Below are 19,121 nucleotides of genomic sequence, written 5' to 3'. Positions count from 1 at the left end.
TCTATACCATCCCACCGTACTGGCTACATGTCCAATTCCTTTTCTGTTCAAGCTGCCCGTCTGTGGAATAGTCTCCCTGTCAAAATTAGACAGTCTCCGAATAGGTTTACTTTTAAAAAATCCCTCAACACATTTTTTGCTGGCAATTCAGAAAATTCGTAGTATGTCTGTTTTGTACACCTCATCGGATTGTATGTATTATATATACTTATTATATGTATGTAATTTTATGTATTAGTATTCATATCACGTATATGTGTATGTTTATTCCTCTGTATTTTTTTTTGTTGCATGCATTGTGTCCTTAAAAGTAGGTACCTAATTATAGTTCTTTTGTTTTTGTAATTTTGCACCGCCTACAACTTCTCTGCTTTGCCTAAAGGTTGACTGGTAGAGAATGCCTTATGGCATTAAGTTCGCCTATTGTACATTGTGTTTCTTTGTTCAATAAAGATTAAATAAATAAAATAAATAAGTATGTATTCTGAGCCAATATTTATTATAAAGTGAGAAAACGCTCGCTTCAGAATTAATACATATAAGGTGATTACTGCAAATTCCTATTGCCTATTCCGAACTGATTCTCGAAATTAGACAACATTCAACAATACTCAGAAATACACAATCTCATCTTACTTAAAGGAAAGTAATATAACATTGTATTGTAAGTACAAAATCTGTTTTAAGATTCCGAGGATATATTACAAAACGGGTATATATTTTCCAATGAAAACAAGATCTTAGACATAAAACTAGACGAAAGAATGACTTCCCAATCTCTCGCTGCCATGTCAATTGGTGTAATAGCAGATAAATAATGTAAGTTGATGCGAATGATGTGTGTAAGAAGCGGGATAAGTGCGCGGTTCTGCTCTGGGGACATTCGGGTGGTTATAAATCCCAGTTTTACTGTGATGTCGCTGTATTATGGATAATAAAGGTTTACAAAAAGTAGTCGCCGTAAATTCTCTAGCCACTGTCAAACGATAGTTTTATTTAGTTGTTCAAAGCTTCGTTGATAATAATTTCTTTAGCCTATCATTCTGTTATTTTTAATTCTTGTACTTAATCTTAATAGTATTTTATGCAACAGGCGTTTAAAGGAGGTCAAAAAAGACGAGTGGCGTGGGTAACAATTTGAGGCGAAGCCGAAAATTGTTATTAAGATGCCACGAGTATTTTTTGACTCAGTTAAACACCGTTGCATACAATACTTTTTGTACGACCATGCACTTAGTTTTTAATAGTTTTCTTGAACAACTTTCGTGAAAGTCACACTGTTTCCTGTATTTTGACGCGTCGGCCTCCCCTCTGTTCCTGCACACACCCTGTCGCTCGCACTCCCCCGCGCCGCCGCCGCCGCCAGCCCCCGGCGCCCCGCGCACCCCGCTATATCCCTTAAAGGCTTCCTAACAATGCTTTAAGAGCTATATCGTATGCGTGAGTGCGCGGGGCGCCGGGCGGGGGCGGGCATCCTTTATATAGGGTTTTAACGATCTATGCACGACACTGTAAATGACGAATAACAACACGGAAGTAGAAAAATATATTTTATAAGTAGAAGACAGCAATGATTGAAAATAATGATTGATTTAGTTGAAATGTTTTAGGTCAAACAAAAACATTTGCGTCGAAGAAGGTCAACCAGATATAACAGATGTAATCGATAGGTCACTTAATCTAAAGAATGGCCCATATTTTTTATGCCAGCTGTATCTTCTCAGTTGTCACTAAACTCTCCAATTATTTCCGATTGATGGTCTTCCCGCGACTTGTCTCAGATCAAATTTCGACTACTTCACGCCCACCCCCTTATTTCTCTTTTATTTTTCTTCACAAGTATTTGACAGATTTGCTACGACCCCGCCGTCGGTTTTATTGGCCGGTTATTATTTTATTTTATGGTCATTCACTCTTATTTCATTGATTCTAAGACGGAGATACGGAAGCTGTCAGCTGGTTATTGAAGCAAGCGTTTCGCGATTTCTGACGTTTTTATTGAATCCGATTGAATGATAAGGATGTTATGGTTTCGAGAAGTATTGAGGACTCTATTAAGATTTTTTATTTATATTATATTTCTTGGTTATTGCAAAATTTTGGTGCCACGTGGTAATGATATACCTGAATAAGAGGTTGATTAATTTGGAGATTTTGTATTCAAAAACCGTAAGGTTTTATTTTGCTATGTATTGACGTTGACATTTTAGAAACTAAGTACGGTAAATACATGTGTGAAATTGATATATTTAGTCGGCCGATGACATTTATTTAGTATTTAACGTTTAAATCTACTAGTGTAAATAAAGTGCATATTAAGTCTGATGTTACTTATTTTACCACACAACGGAATCCATTATCTAATAACAGTAACCGCTGTAGTTTTGAGTTTCTCTCTAGTCTCAAATAAATAGAAAATAGTAATTTTATCTTCCGCAGTCGTCGTGAAAGGACTTATGAAAAGGTAACAAAGAATTCCAAATTTATTTTCAAACTTCGTCAACACCTATCGTGAAATGGTGCAAAGCGCAACTCAAGAACCATTCAACGATATTGAATTGGATAAAATAAAAAGTGAAGTAGTGTCGTGTAGTGTTTTCGATCAAAGAAAATTACGGGCGGCGGTTGGTGTTCGAGGCCGCTGCTTGAGCTCTATAAAATCCCTTTTCTCGCAACATATCGTTCTTTTCTCCCTAAATTGCGGCTGTCCCGGCGCGAGACACGTCCAGGTAATAACGCAATAAACCACTGAGAGCTTCCCCCTGGATACTATCGAGTTTTCCTTCAACGTTTCGAATACGCGTCCCCTAAGTTTGGTTGAGTTTTCATTGTACCTTATTTTTAAAGCGGTAGTGTTTGTTTTTGGTCTCTGCGGTTGCGCTGCTCAGTCCGCGGTCTCGAAACTAAAACGAATTAAAGACTAGTGGTACTTTATTGCACATATGTCGTTTTGGATGTGTGGGATGGAGTGTGCAAGCGGTCAAGCGCGACCGCGACGTTTTTCGCGGCGCGCGCTGCCTGTGGCCATCACTTTGTGTAATTGAAAACCCGGCGTGCACTTGTGCAGAACGCCCGTTTACAAATAAATCTTTTATGTGTTTGTGTGCAGCTGATTGTCTTTGCAACTCGAATGTAAACTGAGCTAGTAATTTCATGCTCAGCTACGGCTTTATGTTTCTTGATGGAGAATTAGACTAACAAACTTACTCCTATGCCTAATACGTAAAGCACGTTGCTTAGTTAACTCGCATATTATTTTATCATAATTATGTTCTTTAGTGCCGTCTCTATGAAACAATTAGTAATTTATTTTGTTATATCCATACTAATATTATTAATGGGAAATTGTGTGAAAACGGAGCAATGAATTGGCGTGATTTTTAAAGTGAAGGGATGGATGGGATAGTTGAAGGGATGGAGAGCGACATTGGCTACATGTTGTCTCTTTCTAACGCGAGCGAGCAAGAGCTAGTAATTTATAAGTATCAAACGAAATTGTTAAAATTAAATACATCTTGACTAGAAGGTATTTTATATTAGGCAAAATCGATGATTGAAATTAAAACAAGCAGCTTATAGATAATCGGATTGAAAATACACTTCAATAAGCACAACACCAAAAATGAAAAACAATTGCCTTTGAACAGACAATGAAGCTCGAATGTTTAATACGGTTGCAGCTTTGCCTAAGTCCAGGAAACTATACGATAATTTGCACAACTGACCTAAGCTTATTTTTAAATTTCCGGTTCCCGGAAGCCGCAAATCCTTTGTTGCCAGAAAAAATAAACTAAGATCGGGTAACCCGCTGATCGGAGTATGAAACTCACTGAAAGCATATTTAATTAAACGCCGCCTTTGTCAACTGCTCCTTTTAATTTTGATGAATAAAGAAAATTATTTATTTTGAGCTGTTCTAACGGTGATTTATTCTCCGGGTAACGGACGTTTATAGGGCGTCTCTCCCCACGGGAAATTCCTTTTTTATAATTTCTTGTTCTGAAGTCTTACATTAAGGCCGGATTTAGTGAGGGTAGATTAGTGCGGACGCCTGCTTGCTTTATGCTTTCATTTCACGTTGTATTTACTCTATTGTCGACATAAAATGCCATCAAAATATTTTTGGAGAAATACGCCATTTTATATCATAATAATGATATTCGATCCGTTTGTTATTTAACACGTTTTAACGTATATAAATTTTCCTGACCAAGCCATTTTATTTAACAAGAATGGTGAGACAAGGTTAACACATTCACTACCAGTAACACGTAGTAACATCCAACGTTGGCGCTTTTCGTTACGCCTTTTCCCACGAAATCGGTTAAGTACGTTCATAGCGCGAAGCTTGCTCTCTGACTGAATGTGTTAAAATTGTCTTTGATGTACCCTATTATTAGACACAATAACAGTGCATTTTCCTTTTTCGCAGGTATGTCCCAATTTTCTGTTTCGACTAGTGGGTAAGTAAGCAAAATAGCAGCAAGAAACGTGACACCAGCCAATAGAAAAGGATTACATCGTTATTAAACTTGTAAAATTGCTCGTAGAAGTTGAAGCACACCGTAGCGGGCTCGTAGCGTCAGCGTAGCCGTCCAAAGTTCGCAAAACGTAGGGGCTTTCGATGGTCTACGAAGGTGCTTGCTACGTTTTGCGCAGCGGTGACCCCTCGCCCGTACTAAATCTTTTAATCTCTTTACAATGGTCCAACGTCATAAATTTGACATCTGTGACTTTTTTATTACGATATTCGAACGTGAACCTCCCAGAGGTATGATAAAATCGTGTTTTATAGCCGCGAGCCATGTCAGTTCATTATTTTATTTTGTTTTATAGATTAATTGGCGTTTAAATTTTCCGGAAATAAAGTGCATGATTGGGAAAATGAGAATTCGTTTTTAGGTTTGAAAATATTATCGACAACGCTTCTAGGTATTATAATTTAATTAATTGTGGTCATGATTCATTTTAAAATGAGCAATAAGCAAATATAAATACATCTACCTACACGCTTGCCATTGGTAGACACGTGTTTCAACGGTATACACCTTTTATACAAAACTCAAATTAAAAGTAATTTCGCCAGTTCCCCATTCTGTTTGCGAGGTGTATTTGTCGTTGTTATGGGCCGATTTGACAGAGCTGCTGAGTCACGATAGGGCCCCAGTTAGCCAGATGGATATTATCTATTCATGCCTCTTCCCCGCTGAATGGGACCACTTGCCAACGAAAATGTATTGAATCCCTAATGTGAACAGTAACCTGAAACGTTTTTTGAAGAATATTACAGCTGATTCATTTTGGCAATGCATTTGTGTATTTTTGTAAATAGAAAGGTTTTATGAATGAAAGAGTGCTAATGTCCAAGCAGTCACATTCATCATTGGTAAACTTAGATAAAAATAAAATTTGATAATTTTTATCTAAAATCACCAGATTTTTATCTAAATACCCAAATCACGTATATAGCAAGTTTTTGCAACAAAATTTATAGATTTTACTTTCATATGGTAATGTTGAAAAGTTCTACATTGTCAGATGTTATTTAAAAATGCTTAGTTGGATAACGAACTCACTGCCGAAAACTATTGAAAAAATGTAATATAATAACAAAAAAATCTGTTTGATTTCTAAGTACGAGTATATCTTAAGTACCTACACAGAACACATTGTTACCTGTTGCCATACCATACCATACATACCATATATACAATAATATGAGTTTTAAATCCCTGTTCAGGACCTAAAATAATTTCAAGACGTGACTAAACGATAATTAAACGTTACTTTACGATTTTTGTACCCGGTTAACTAAGTTTGGACCTCAAACGCCGACCCCACTAATCTGATCGTCACCTGCGGCTCTTATCGGAATTACCATCGGCATAGGGTCTCTGGAGTCTAAAGTTTATCTTGATGCCTAATAAACATTTGTCTCTGGGAGTAATGGATGTTGACAAGTTGTTACTTTATTGTGCTTTAAAACAACAACTAAGAAACTAGACGCTAATATAGTACATTAACTGAAAGTAAGAAACACATTTCAAAAGGCTCAACTGTGTAAATGTATCTATAGTATGATAATTATGCTATATCCAAAATTGTTCTCGTGTACTTCATGTAAGTACCCCCCTCTTACAACTTCAAGGTGTCATCATAAACCTTTCCGAAATGTTGATATCATGTAGTTTATCCTTTCATAAATAATTCTATAATTCCTCAATACACCCTCTCTAAAGGATGCAGTTAGTTTACCTATTGCTTGAAGACGGAACGGACTTTGCACTGGGCAAATATTTTACTTATCATACAATCATACTGTAAATAGTTACAATAAACTGAACTAATCTCGCTGCACCGCCCCATGACACGAAGACCCGTCTGTTAAACAACCCGGACTCTCAAGTAATTTGTCACACAAACACAAGTATACTCATAAACGGGCCACATAAAAACGTCAGTCGGCCGCCTGTTAATCTAACATTAGTTACCGGGGAAGTTGTTTCTAACAAAAATATACTCCCGCTATCGCGACACTCGTAATGCCGGTTTCTTTTCTTCCCGACTCGAGCATTTTTATGCTCATCCTTAGAACTTTAGCAATCCACTTATATCAGCCGTGAAGTGCTAAGCAAATACAAAAAGTTTTCCGTGTTTAATTCCGTCGCCTTAAGGATATTCATTGAATTTTTTTCGCGCTTTAAATAATCCGTAGGAATGCGTGTCTTTCTGCTCTTACGAAATTTAATTTTAGTTAATGGATTTATTTGGTAGGCGGAGTGAGAGGGTGCCGTGAGTACTTATGCTACTTAGGATAATTAGCGTTACTTAGTTTTGTGATGTTGTAGAAATTGGACGCGACTTTCAAGGACTTTATTTGTCTTGTATTGTGGAGACATTTCTTGTTAGTCCTTATGCTAAATATTTTATGTTTACATTCTATAATGTGTGTTCTGTAAATCAGTCATCAGACCTGTCGTCATGTATGGATCAGAGTGTTGGGCCCTAAAGGTGACGGATGAAAAGAGATTGCACGTGGCAGAGATGAGAATGTTAAGATGGATGTGTGGCGTGACAAGAATGGATAAGATAAAGAATGAGTATATCAGAGGAAGCCTGAAAGTAGCACCGATTGTTGAAAAGTAAGAGCGAATCGACTAGCATGGTATGGACATGTAATGCGGAGGGATGAAAGGCATGTGACGAGAAAGGTATTACGAATGAATGTGGAAGGTGGTGGAAGTAACGGGAGGGGAAAACCGAAGAAGAGGTGGATGGACTGTGTGAGACATGATATGGAACTAAAACAAGTTAATGAAGAGATGACGAGTGACAGAGATGTATGGAAGAGAAAGACATGCTGCGCCGACCCCAAGTGACTGGGATAAGGGCAAGAGAATGATGATGAATGTATTAAGATTGCTGGTGACCTAACAAAAACGTCCTTCCGAAAAAACGAACAAGATGAGAAAATATTTGCCATATTTTACAAACAAACTCAAAAGTAATATCTAAGTAAATACGCGCGAATCACACTTCTGCCACTTCGACATTTATTGCTGGAATAAAATACGTAATTTAGTGGTCTAAGATCGAAAAAATTCCACCATTCCTTATAAATCACTTAAATAACTCTTTTCCCCTTTGATGTAAGCGTATAATAAGTCAAAGATTAAGCAAATCTGAAATCGTGGCAGTTCGTGGATTTACTTAAGCCGAGACTTCTTTCATACGCGTATCTTAAGAAAGCGTGTCCGGGTTGTAAACGTGTGATTTTCAAATTGTTTTGATTCCCTACGTCTCACTCGCACTCTATTGGCGCGAGAGGGATACCCAGCTATTGAGATCATATTTAAAAAATCTGAATATGTCCGGAAGGCGGCAAACTTTTCGTAAAGTCATGGTTATGGCACTGGTCCCACCGCGAGCTAGTAAGCTATGAGCTATCGGCTATAAAAACGAACAAATGATAAGTACTCCCGTGTAAATAAAAGAGACACGGCGATGTTTCTAGTTACTCGCCCAGCGGTGAGCTATCAAAATCGTCGTGTCTCTTTTATTTGCACGGGAGTGCTCATCTTTTGTTCGTTTTTATAGCCGATAGCTCATAGCTTACTAGCTCGCGGTGGGACCAGTGCCTATATGTACCTACCTACATACATACTTATCTAGAAACGGCTGACTAAAGGAAAAATCGTACGGACCGTTCTGCCCCGTTCTGTTGCTTAGACGATACATGTGTTAGATATTCTTGAATAAATAATATCATTCTTTGCGAATATTCCATTTGCTTTGAGAATGTGAACTCGTGCTATGCTTCAAATAACGCTGAAATACAAACGAAATTTTACTGGTAAACTTACCTACAATTACATTCACTATTATTATGGAACTAAGCATAATGCGGTATAGTAAGTTTTGGTATACCATTTCTAAATGTTGCAAACACAGGTCTTCAGTGGCGGCAATGCAGTTACTGCTGTAGTAATGGTGGTGTAATAATATGTCATTTAAGTGTTGAAACATATTTACTAAGTGAATTTGCCTTTGATGCATATGCTACTATGACGGCAATACTTATCAAGCACGGCATCTCTACCAGCCCAGTATGGTGCTTAGCGTTTAATCGGTAGAATATAGTTTCAGGCACATAATAGTGAGTCTGCAGTACCCTTATATCGACAATTCAAAATGGGGATGAAAGACAAATAGTGCGCGTGGAGGTTTGTGAACACGCTCATTGTCACCCCAAAAACACAGTCGCGCCGAGTTTTACATCCAGCTGAATTGTATTTATACGAACACGACTGCCGCTTTGCTGAATCGTGTATCCCGCGTTAGGTGCATAAATTATAGAATGCGTACCCAGCTATGGTGATCATAGATAACTTGACATAGACAGAGCATTTCAGAAAAAACTGCGCCCTTGAAGCAATCACAGTTCGATAGAAATTGTTGCTTATGAAAACAATCCAATTTACCGTCATTACTTCGCTACCTTTTAGGAAAATCGTGATCTTATTAACAGTTTATTTTATACAGTTGAATCTTTTTATCGAGTTCTTGTTAAAACTGATAATAATGGCCTTCCTGTGAATATTTCTGTGAAAACAATATTGGTAAAATATTTATATGTCAAAGGAAACGAAATCTGTTTATTTAACATTATTTGGAATTTTTATGGATCTCCCGTTTTACAGGAGTGTAACATTTCAATTTCCGTGGCAACCAGCTTTTCTAGGTAATTAATTTATTTATACAAGGCGTCTTCTTTTTTTTAACTCAAAAGTTCGATATCGAGTTGTTCGACAAATGTACATTCTTGCGAAATTGCTAGTCAAAACATACAGGCGTTAGTATTACGGGAAAACTAACTAAACTCTAGCAATATCTGAGTTCCACGAAAGAAGTACCGAGAACATTGATGCCTAATGAAGTATTTTTTTTTAGAAATCATACGTATGTATACAAATATAATTTTTAACCCTTACTTCTAAACTCGCCAAGATAAACGCAACTATGATATGTCAAAATATAAAATTTTAATAAGAGAAGCTAATTATTGTGTTCGTATTTTGTTGATGTACATATTTAAGACCGTGACGATTCTACGTGCATTCTATTGGAGGTAGTCCAGTTGCGGTGCTAAAATTGGGCGCTTCTTCTTTCCTGGAAATTTCGATAAATAACTAACTGAGTGGAATTATTCCCCCTTACTACACATCCACAGTTAATGTTCTGCGCGCTGAGAATTCTTATCTCTCAAACGCAGCACTTTGATTACGAAGGAAAGGAATATTTGAAGAAGCCTTTGTTGTTTGACGCATGTGTAAAATTTATGTTTGGAGTACTATGTTCAAATAAGGAAAGTATTCCAATTAACTTACGAACAATTTCGCGGACGCGGTTGTTTCAGGAATTAGCGCAATTTTGTACAGATTTTGTAGCAGCTACCAACTGCCTGGTAGCACATACCTACCTATATGTTACCTATATAATAGATATATTAAAATGAGAACGTTGCGGCTGCGGTATTTATGGCAGCGGATCTGTACAACTTTAACCTAACAGTTAAAAAAAGAAATGTCAATGGGAGACCCTTTTCTTCCCTAATATGTCAGTGGACCAAACATCGAAACTTATACATTAGCGTACAAGTTATCCTTATCTTTGAAACGGGGTTAATGTGATCGCATCCTCATAACTTATTCATGCCTATGAATAGTTGACTTGATTTACTTATTGTAGTAGTTAAAAGTCAGACCAACTTAAATAGTGTGTCAGAGATTCAGATTTTCAAAAATAATTCTTCTCTATTCATTCAGCCATAAAATAAAAAGCTAACAGAATGAGTTTTTTTTTCCGTTCTCATCTTTTTTAACAAAGTCATAATGCGCTTAAAGCCCCGTTTTTAAGCTTTCCGGTTACTTTCAAAATTTCATAAGCTTACTTTTATTGTGAATGTATTCATATTTTTTGACCCCTGTTCGCTAGCAGTTAAATACAACGACTCGGAATTAGAATGTCCTATAGGAAGTCACAGTTTTGCGCCTACATATGCCAGAGTATTCATTCATTAACTCAAAGCAAAACCAAAAAGCAAAACTTGTACATTAGCGTTATCCCGATCATTGAAAAGGGGCTAATGTGATCACCTCCCCATCACTTATTCAAGCCCATGAATACTTGAGCCAATTCGCCGGTCGCAGGGCAATCTTCTACGTTAATGATGTTGTTAGTTGCGTTACTGCTTTTATTTTTACCAAGACAATACATTGTAAACATGGTGTCTAACTACTAAGTTTATATATAACTTAGTTTTGATTGCAAGATAACTACTAAAATGTCCCTTTGACTCCAATACTACACTACTGGATGAGTCTAGCTCTGGACCGCTACAAGTTGCGCATAAAGGTGATGATGATGATAGATAGGGCCATCTCGCTCGCACTGATATATTGGTGCGATAAACAGGGAACACAATGGCTCCCTGTTTACGTGCGGAGGTGCAAATGGTTCGAAAATTCGCGCTTTCGGGGGAAGATGTGGTCGCCGCCGCGGGGTATGCCACACCGAGTACGGATTTTTGTACGTCTATGGCACCTTTTACCGTCGTCGACGAATTTTATCGTTTCGCACTTCTGAACGATATGCGACGGCAGTGAACTATGCCTGAGTCTTTGCTCGTGAAAGCAATGAGAATTAAGGGCAGGACAGCGCATCGACACGTAGGTGTCAGAACTAACTGCAGTTAGACGGCGCACGTTTCACATGAAGACGAGTGGGTGATAGAGACCGGTAATATCAATCTTTTTCTCGTTTGTTATTCAAAATGAAAATTTATTGACGAGAAATTTCGTCGGGTATTACGGCGGGCGGGTGGTCTAGTGGTAAGGACGTTAGCCGCGTAAGCTGAAGCCTTGTCGTTTTTTCTTTCGTTTATGATATCTATTTCAGTTAATAATTCAAAAATTTATTAATAATCACTTCACGTAACATGCGTTAGGTATACCGATACATTTTTCATTTCGTATTTTCAATTTGTGAACCTAACTACATAGTACTACCTACAATCTACATATCTGGTACCTAATATGTATGGAAGCTCTATAGTGTGTGACTTATTCTGGAAAACTTAGAAATATATTTAGCAGAAAATGACGTTAACATTATTCAGTACAACATTTCAAAATTATATGAAATACAGCAACTATGTTTTATTTATTGCAATTACCGGTTAACAAAGCTCCACTAAACTATATTAAGTTTGACTGTGGGGACTCCTTTTCCACTCTAATGTTATTAATATTACAGCATTATGGGTTTCAAAGGGAATGTTAAATAGTATTTTATACAATCGTGATATAATGCAAAGCTTTTCAGTCCAGTACCATGTTTAGGCCACGAAGCTTGCTGAGTGGCCTAATAGTACGGTACGAGAGTAAAAAGCTTAATTATATCACTACTGTATACAATGCTTTTTCTATGAGTCATCATCTTCATCATCAATGGACGAAAAATATCATCATTCAAGTTAAAATTAATGTTAATAGCGTCGTTCACCGTTGTATCAACATCGAATTACCTGGCAACCAATTGTTTGTAATAACCGTCTCTGATTGGTCGATAACGCGATAGATAAAAAAACGTGTTTCAGATGCAGAAAAATTTGCCAGGTATCGCGAATTAGTAAAGAACTTGTATGAAGTTCTATTTTTGAATTTATTACAGTTAACTAAAAAAGTGAACTATAATGAAATATTATAGTTGACTAAGTGTCAAAGACTATCAAACACTGAAAAGTCAGCACTTATAGTTTAGTTTGTGGTGTCCTAATTGATATATTAAAGTCGACGAGTAGAAAAATAATATTTAAGTAACTATGTAGACCTGTATGACCTGGATGCGCTATTACAGTCGTAACAATGCCTACTAGTATACAAAGCACCAGCACCGGATCTAGGGGGAGGGGAGGGGGCTAACCAGTGCCCATTCCTCGGGTGTCAAGACAAATTCATTTCATTTCATTTATTTAATCAAGTTCGTCATTTATTTAATCAATCAAATTCGTCAAAATCAAGGACCACCATTCCTTTAGTATTTATTTTTTGCCGCTACTTTCAAAAAAGTAGATGCGGCGCTGCATACCACAGGTGTTGTCCATGTTAATGACTAGGCTTTCTATGAATATAAAGAATAAAAAAACATTAGGGATAGTCGGAAAATTACCAGTTTCTATTTGACTTCTCGTCTCTGCTTCCATCGTTCATTAGCGGACAGATGCGTCTGCAATCGGAATTCGATCACCGCTTAGGAACAATGTTACAGGGTAGCTTGTAATTGACGTCTGTTTCGTGTTTTAAGCTTGCCTGGTACTTTTCCGTCTGATCAATACTTCTATGTTTAAAAAAAATGGTTATAACGTAGAAATGTACATTACTGTTACGCTACGGGAGTAAGGGCTTGTCGGCTGAGTGTTAAAGACGGCCGAGCGTAGTGAGATATACCACGAGATACGGTGAAGCATGTATACATAGTGCCACATTGAGGTATAATGTACTAGAGAGGACACGGCGAACAAAAAGTTTGCGCCACGAACATAAGTCCAGTGGACTTATGTTGCGTCAGTCAGTCTCTGCGCGTGGTGGGAGGAGGTTGTCTCTGACTGCACACAAATAAAATGAAAAAATGCCTTCCTGTGCTATAAGATACTGTTGAAGCCATACGAGAAAATCTAATAAAAGTGACGGTGTCACATTTCATCGGTTAGTAGACAAGCTATTTTGATCTAACTTAATTTAAGTAATTATTATAATGAAGGGACGGGCTCCTTAAACGCGATGCTATGGCCGCCATTTTGACAACTGGAATCATAGATGAATCGCGCAGACATGACATGTAGGTAATAAGGTATAATAATTGTGATCATATTCTGTTTTCAATATATAATATAAAAATATTTATTTCAATTTATAGTTTTGAATATTACACGGTTCTAATATAAATTTTAGTCGATAATATTATACAATAAGAATGATTTTGAATTATTTCTGAATTATAATTCTCATTATTGGCGAAAAATAGTGACACCAAAACTGAAATAGTATTATAGTATTTAATGCAATCGGTGTTTAAGGGAGGTAAAACAAGGTGAATGGCGCGATTATTATTCTGAGCGACAGAAACTTACAAAACTAATTTTATTCAAAGGAAATTAAAATTTATGAAAAAAACAATTACTTATTTTTATTTCACTGAGTAGAAATTAAATATAACACAATGTATAATAGTGCTAAAAGTAAACTACTTAGTATTTCACACACAAAGTATAAAACAAAGGTCTACACTAAAAGTGTCGCGTCTAGGTGGTCAAGTCTTACTCTATGTCACGGTTCGCTTCACGCGCATGCGCCTCGCGCTACCGCCGCTGCCGGTCGGCGCACAGAATATGTTCGAGTTGTCCTTTCTAGTACGTAGTACATAGTAGTTCAATGTAGTGCCAAACTTATACTTACTTTTCATCAATATCATTTCACACATCTTTCCTTGATTTAAGTAGGTTGACAGTTTTACTTTTTACACAGTTTGACCATGCACAATGTATATTACTTAAATTATTCAAACAAGACATACAAAATAGAGAAAAATATCTTGTCAACAACAATGAATGATCGTTCATTGTTCAAATCCATAGTTCAAATGTTGTGAATTGGCCAATCACAGCAGACAGAGCCATAGATGTATAGATAACCTAGATTGAGTTGATTGGCCAAAAAGTGTGTCCACATGAGAGGGTAAAGTTGGGGCTGGTGTCCCTCTCGCACTTATTGCCACTGTCAAAATCATTTGAATGACGTCATCACTGTCATAATTTGGGGATACCAGCCAATATTCAAAGTTATTACCAAATCTACTAATACCCAATTGAAGGTTTTTTTTTTATTGCGCAAATCTTTGGTTTTATGGCTTCATAATAATGACGTACCAATTCGTTACAAGGTATTAATACCCTTGCCTCGATATAGTACAAAAAAATATTTAAGAAGTTTATAAACTGGTGACACGTGTGAGAGGGACACCAGCCCCAACTTTGCCCCTTTCACGTGGACACGTTTTTGCTAGTCTGACACGGACGCCTTTCTGGCCCGGTGAAATGTTCAATTTAGTATGGCAAAAAAAAGTTTGAGCTCAGTCCCTATTAAAGGTCCACGGACAGAGCAGACATAGACCATAGACAAGCGATACGACGCAGCAGCGTGTTTAAGTAGACAGAAGTTTGACCAGTATCGCGGTGGAAATATACTCTGTCAAACAAGTCTGTCAGTAAATAAGAACAAAGAAAACTATATGCATCCTTTTCTTTAGGGTGCTAGAGAAAAGGATAGGTACCTATAATTTTTATAAATAATACATTTTATTGGTTGGTGTCCCAAGTCCTAAAGAACCAAGTGTCAAAAACGCACCAAAAATTAAATATTGCTTATTGAGTATAAATATTCTTTGGGCCCAGTACAAGTTGCAGTTGGCACGTCTGTATTTAAAATTTAATCTCTGTAAAGGCCATTAAATATATTCATAGTTTTTTAAATGCTAAATTCCTAGATGTTATGTCACAAATATTTTAGACTAGTTTTTTAAAGAAATTACTTGCCGTATCCTATGCCTATGCCTGCAATATTGTATGAAATGTCTTTACAGTTCTCTCGAGTTGAGCCGCCGGCAACGTGGAACTTGAAGCCTATTTTAACGAACGTAATGACAACATTTCATACCATATTTAAGAAAAAATAAGAAATCAGTGTGATTGCAACTGTAAGCATACAAATATATACACATATAATTATAAAATTCGCTCGCTCAGCCTTGCCTATTAATAATTATTGTAATTTTTAAATCTAGCAGTAAGCATGCCAGTGTACCTGACGTGAAAAGTTTTATTTTATCAATAAAGGATTGTATTGTATTGTATTAAATTGATGTTTTTATTATGGTGCTTGCACGCGGAGCATGAAGATTTCACTTTTCCAGTGATCTGCAAACTGCATACCCCACGCGCAGACACCGTTTCTTAATCACTTATTAATAGCTATTGAAATTATTCCTATGTTATTTAGTAATGAGATACCTACAAAATCTGATAGGTATCGCTTAAAGTTTTAAGATCAATGTGCGAGAGTAACTCGATAAAAGTGCAACCATCATCCGTAGTCTATAATTCTCGCTTTTACATTACACAAATGGCTGGCTGTATATTTTTATCATTCTTTCTAACGAGCATTGAGCCGTTTTCTCGGAGTTAGGTTGTTACATATAATAATCGTACTGGAAACTCTCAGGCCAGCGGAGCGGAGGTGCCATGAGATAAACACGCGAATCTAGATCTCGACGCAGGCTAGGCACTAGAAAATCTAGAAATGAATGCGCTAGTTTTAGAATTATAGGTAGCTTGTAGAATTGTGTTTGGAACATGGTGGAGTGTGTAATAAAAAATACCTACTCACATGATTTTATTGAAACCATGGATAGTTCAATGATACATATATAAATAAAATATGTTCAATGGTAAATTTGACTAAGTACTCGTGAAATTTATTTCGACATATTGATACTAGTTTTACTCACGTTTTACAAAAAAGGTAAATAGAAAAATAAATATACGAAATATTCATTGACTACATGGCAAATCGGCTAGAATCCAAAGACAAAAAAAGATGGCGAGGTAATCTTTTATTTTTCACACCGCGGGTATACTTGTTGTGACTTTTTAACTGTCATTCTTCTTTCGCTCGCTTAATTATCTGTTCCTATGTGTTTCACTCTTATTTAAAACAATATTTCTAAACTATTTTCTTTATGAAGTGAAAATGGTGTTTAGTTTAAGTTTGTCCCGTTTTGGTTTACGTTACACGCATGACGAGCGTGATTCTGCCGATCAGGTAAGATTTCATAATAAATTTGATAAATGAACAGTATTTTAACATGACAATGTGCTTTAATATCGATCTTATTGTGACTTTTACATAAATTATATCGGTCATCATTGATCACTTTTGACAACATAATAAATAACGCTCCCTGTATTAAGGCAACACAAAAGATCTGAACTCGTTTAGGAAAAAGCTAAAAACTTAGTCATCAATCAATGTTTCGTAACAATAATTTGACGTATGATAGATACAATGTTGTAAAAACATTTCCTTTTCCGTAGCTCGTGAGTATTCTGATCTGAAAGGAAGTAGGTATATAAGTATTTTCATCTAAATATATTTTGTTTTTGGTTAAAACAAAGCTATTTTATATTGTACCAATTTCACACAGTCTTGTTAAAGCGAAAATTATTAGTCGAAGTAAGTGATTTGTGAATATAGCCATAGCCCCTCAGGTGGCAGAGCTACAAGTTGCATAGGGCAGAAGTGGCGCGGTCATTTTATAAAACATTCCGTTAAGTGGCAGGTGCCGGGAGCCGGACTCTGGGAAAAACAAGCTGTTAAGTGGCAGGGACCGGCTCCCGGACCCCGTGCGACGATATACCTAAATATATAAATAAAACCATCTAAAACTATATCTAGCTTCCTCATACTTGCACGAACCATTCGTCACTAAACAAGGACGGCATTCAGTAAAGGTTCAACACCTTCAACTTCAAAACACTTAAAATATGACCCAATTTGATTGGACCATCCGCCTGCCATATTTGAGACACGTGTTTAAAAACCGTCTTTTTCGCAAAAATTGTACTGTAATATGTTAAAAAAAGAGACATAAGTGTAAAAAATGTATATTTAAGTCCCTGAATTACTTTTTTCTACAATTTACTGTTTTTCTTCCAAAATAAAGCTACTTTAATACATGGAAGTGGAAAACATAGCCATCTGATATTTGATCGAGTCTGGCAAAATTCACATAAATGGAATGTATTTTTTTGCTATGGAATGATTTTAGCCGTTTCATAATGAATCCAGTGATATATGGTTTATGCACAACATCCGTACATTTTTTGAGTAATTATAATTTTTGTAACATAAGTGACATTCGCGATGACCACCCGTGAGGGCCCCGCCACTCAAGGGTAAACTTTTTCTGTCATTTTATCGGTATCCTTGCCACTCAACAGCTTTTTATTTCAAGTCCGGCTCCCGGTTACCTGCCACTTTCCGTGCGGTCGGCTCCCGGATTTCGCCACCTGAAGGGTTATTATGACTTTACCTTTGCTAAATTTGTTCTTTTTTCATCATTTTTCCTTTAATTAAAAAATATGTTTACCTTTGCTCTTTATTATTTTTGTATTCTCGCAACCTTTTAGGATTATAATCTGATACTGATGAATCTGATACAGTATCAATACGTACAAATTTTACCAGCTTTTTAAAATATTAATATGTAAAAGACATAAAATTTAACTTCTCGTAGGATTATTACTGTGTTAATAATGTCATTATCAATTGTCAGTTTGCATATCACGCATAGAGGTATAACTGTATGGTAAATGGTGTTTAGGTATATTACCTATATTATATAAAAATTATTTGAGAGACACATAAATTAAGAATATTTATCGCGGTCAAGGTAGCTTAACTTGAGCCAATTTTTGTTCAAATTTGTTGAGCAGATCTTGAAAAAAATCATTTCAAACACTCATGCATTTTTTCCTCTTCTTTGCGTAAGTTTTCACTTGAACATTGCCCGCCAAAACACAACCCACCTAATACACTAACTGTTTATATCTCTTCATACCAGATCCGTCGCGTCACGGCATAAGCATTAATCACTAAATGGTTGTGCTGGCAACACCTGAGAAGTGTTTCTGAGCATTAGCTGTAGCCTGTAGCACTTTTACGTCGCCGTATACTTTTGTGTTCACGTGTTCATGCTAGTCATGTTTCTGAGTTGTTGTTATTGCAAAAAGAGTTGTATTAACCAGTATACATCGTGGCATAAAATAGGAAAAAGGAAATAAAAAAATACATAAATAAATTCCATAATAAATCATATAGATAAATATTACTTACGAAGGATAGTACGCTATCGGAGCCTACGAATGGTGCCGATTTATTGGCGTCATGATCCCATTGATTGACGCCAAGCGCGCTTAGCCTTGTGGTGTCTTGCACATTAAAAAACTTTCAATCATCATTGTATGAGATGACTATGTCTAATTCTATAGATGTCGTAGATTGTTTTACTTAAATATTTTAAAAAAATGTGACATTATTAATGAGTATCAGAACCTGCATTTGCATGAGCAATATGTAAGCTGATAAACGGATTTTTTTATTTGCTATAGTATATTGCAAAAGACATAGTTAAAGGCCTATTTAGATGAATGAATAAGGGGGTTAGTTAGACTGGTTTTCCCTCGGGCTCGTCTTACCTGCGGCCAGCAATATGGCAGTTTGTGGCATTCAGACGGCGGTAAGTAAAACAAATGGAGGCGTTTTCCGTTTTGAGAGTTTGCTTCTTGTGTAGGTTTCAGTTCTTGCGAGGATTATGTTGTGTGCCGTAAGTTTTAACTATATGACAAATGTGCACTACTTACAATATTGTGAGTATACTTCAAGGAAATTGAATAGGTACATTAAATATTTATTATTTAGCTACTATGTCTTGAAATTCTATAGGAA

General features: G+C 36.5%; 1 protein-coding gene across 7 annotated transcripts in view; it reads left to right on the top strand.

Annotated features, from left to right (window-relative positions):
• The window catches only part of LOC125226170 (polypyrimidine tract-binding protein 1), a 681,511-nt gene that overhangs the window by 505,839 nt on the left and 156,551 nt on the right, over positions 1–19,121 (top strand). The window contains exon 1 of one of the 7 annotated variants that reach the window (XM_048130081.1): positions 16,317–16,436. The exons of the other annotated variants lie outside the window; for them this stretch is intronic. Coding sequence (XP_047986038.1) covers positions 16,365–16,436 — 72 coding nt within the window. The 5' untranslated portion in view covers positions 16,317–16,364. Of the gene's footprint in view, positions 1–16,316; positions 16,437–19,121 lie in introns of those variants that run through there. 7 annotated transcript variants of the gene reach the window in all.

This window comes from Leguminivora glycinivorella, chromosome 5 (assembly GCF_023078275.1).
Source record: "Leguminivora glycinivorella isolate SPB_JAAS2020 chromosome 5, LegGlyc_1.1, whole genome shotgun sequence".
In the NCBI taxonomy this organism is placed as follows: domain Eukaryota; kingdom Metazoa; phylum Arthropoda; class Insecta; order Lepidoptera; family Tortricidae; genus Leguminivora; species Leguminivora glycinivorella.
Note: the sequence above shows the minus strand (reverse complement) of the source record. Positions and strands in the feature narration are given on the sequence as shown.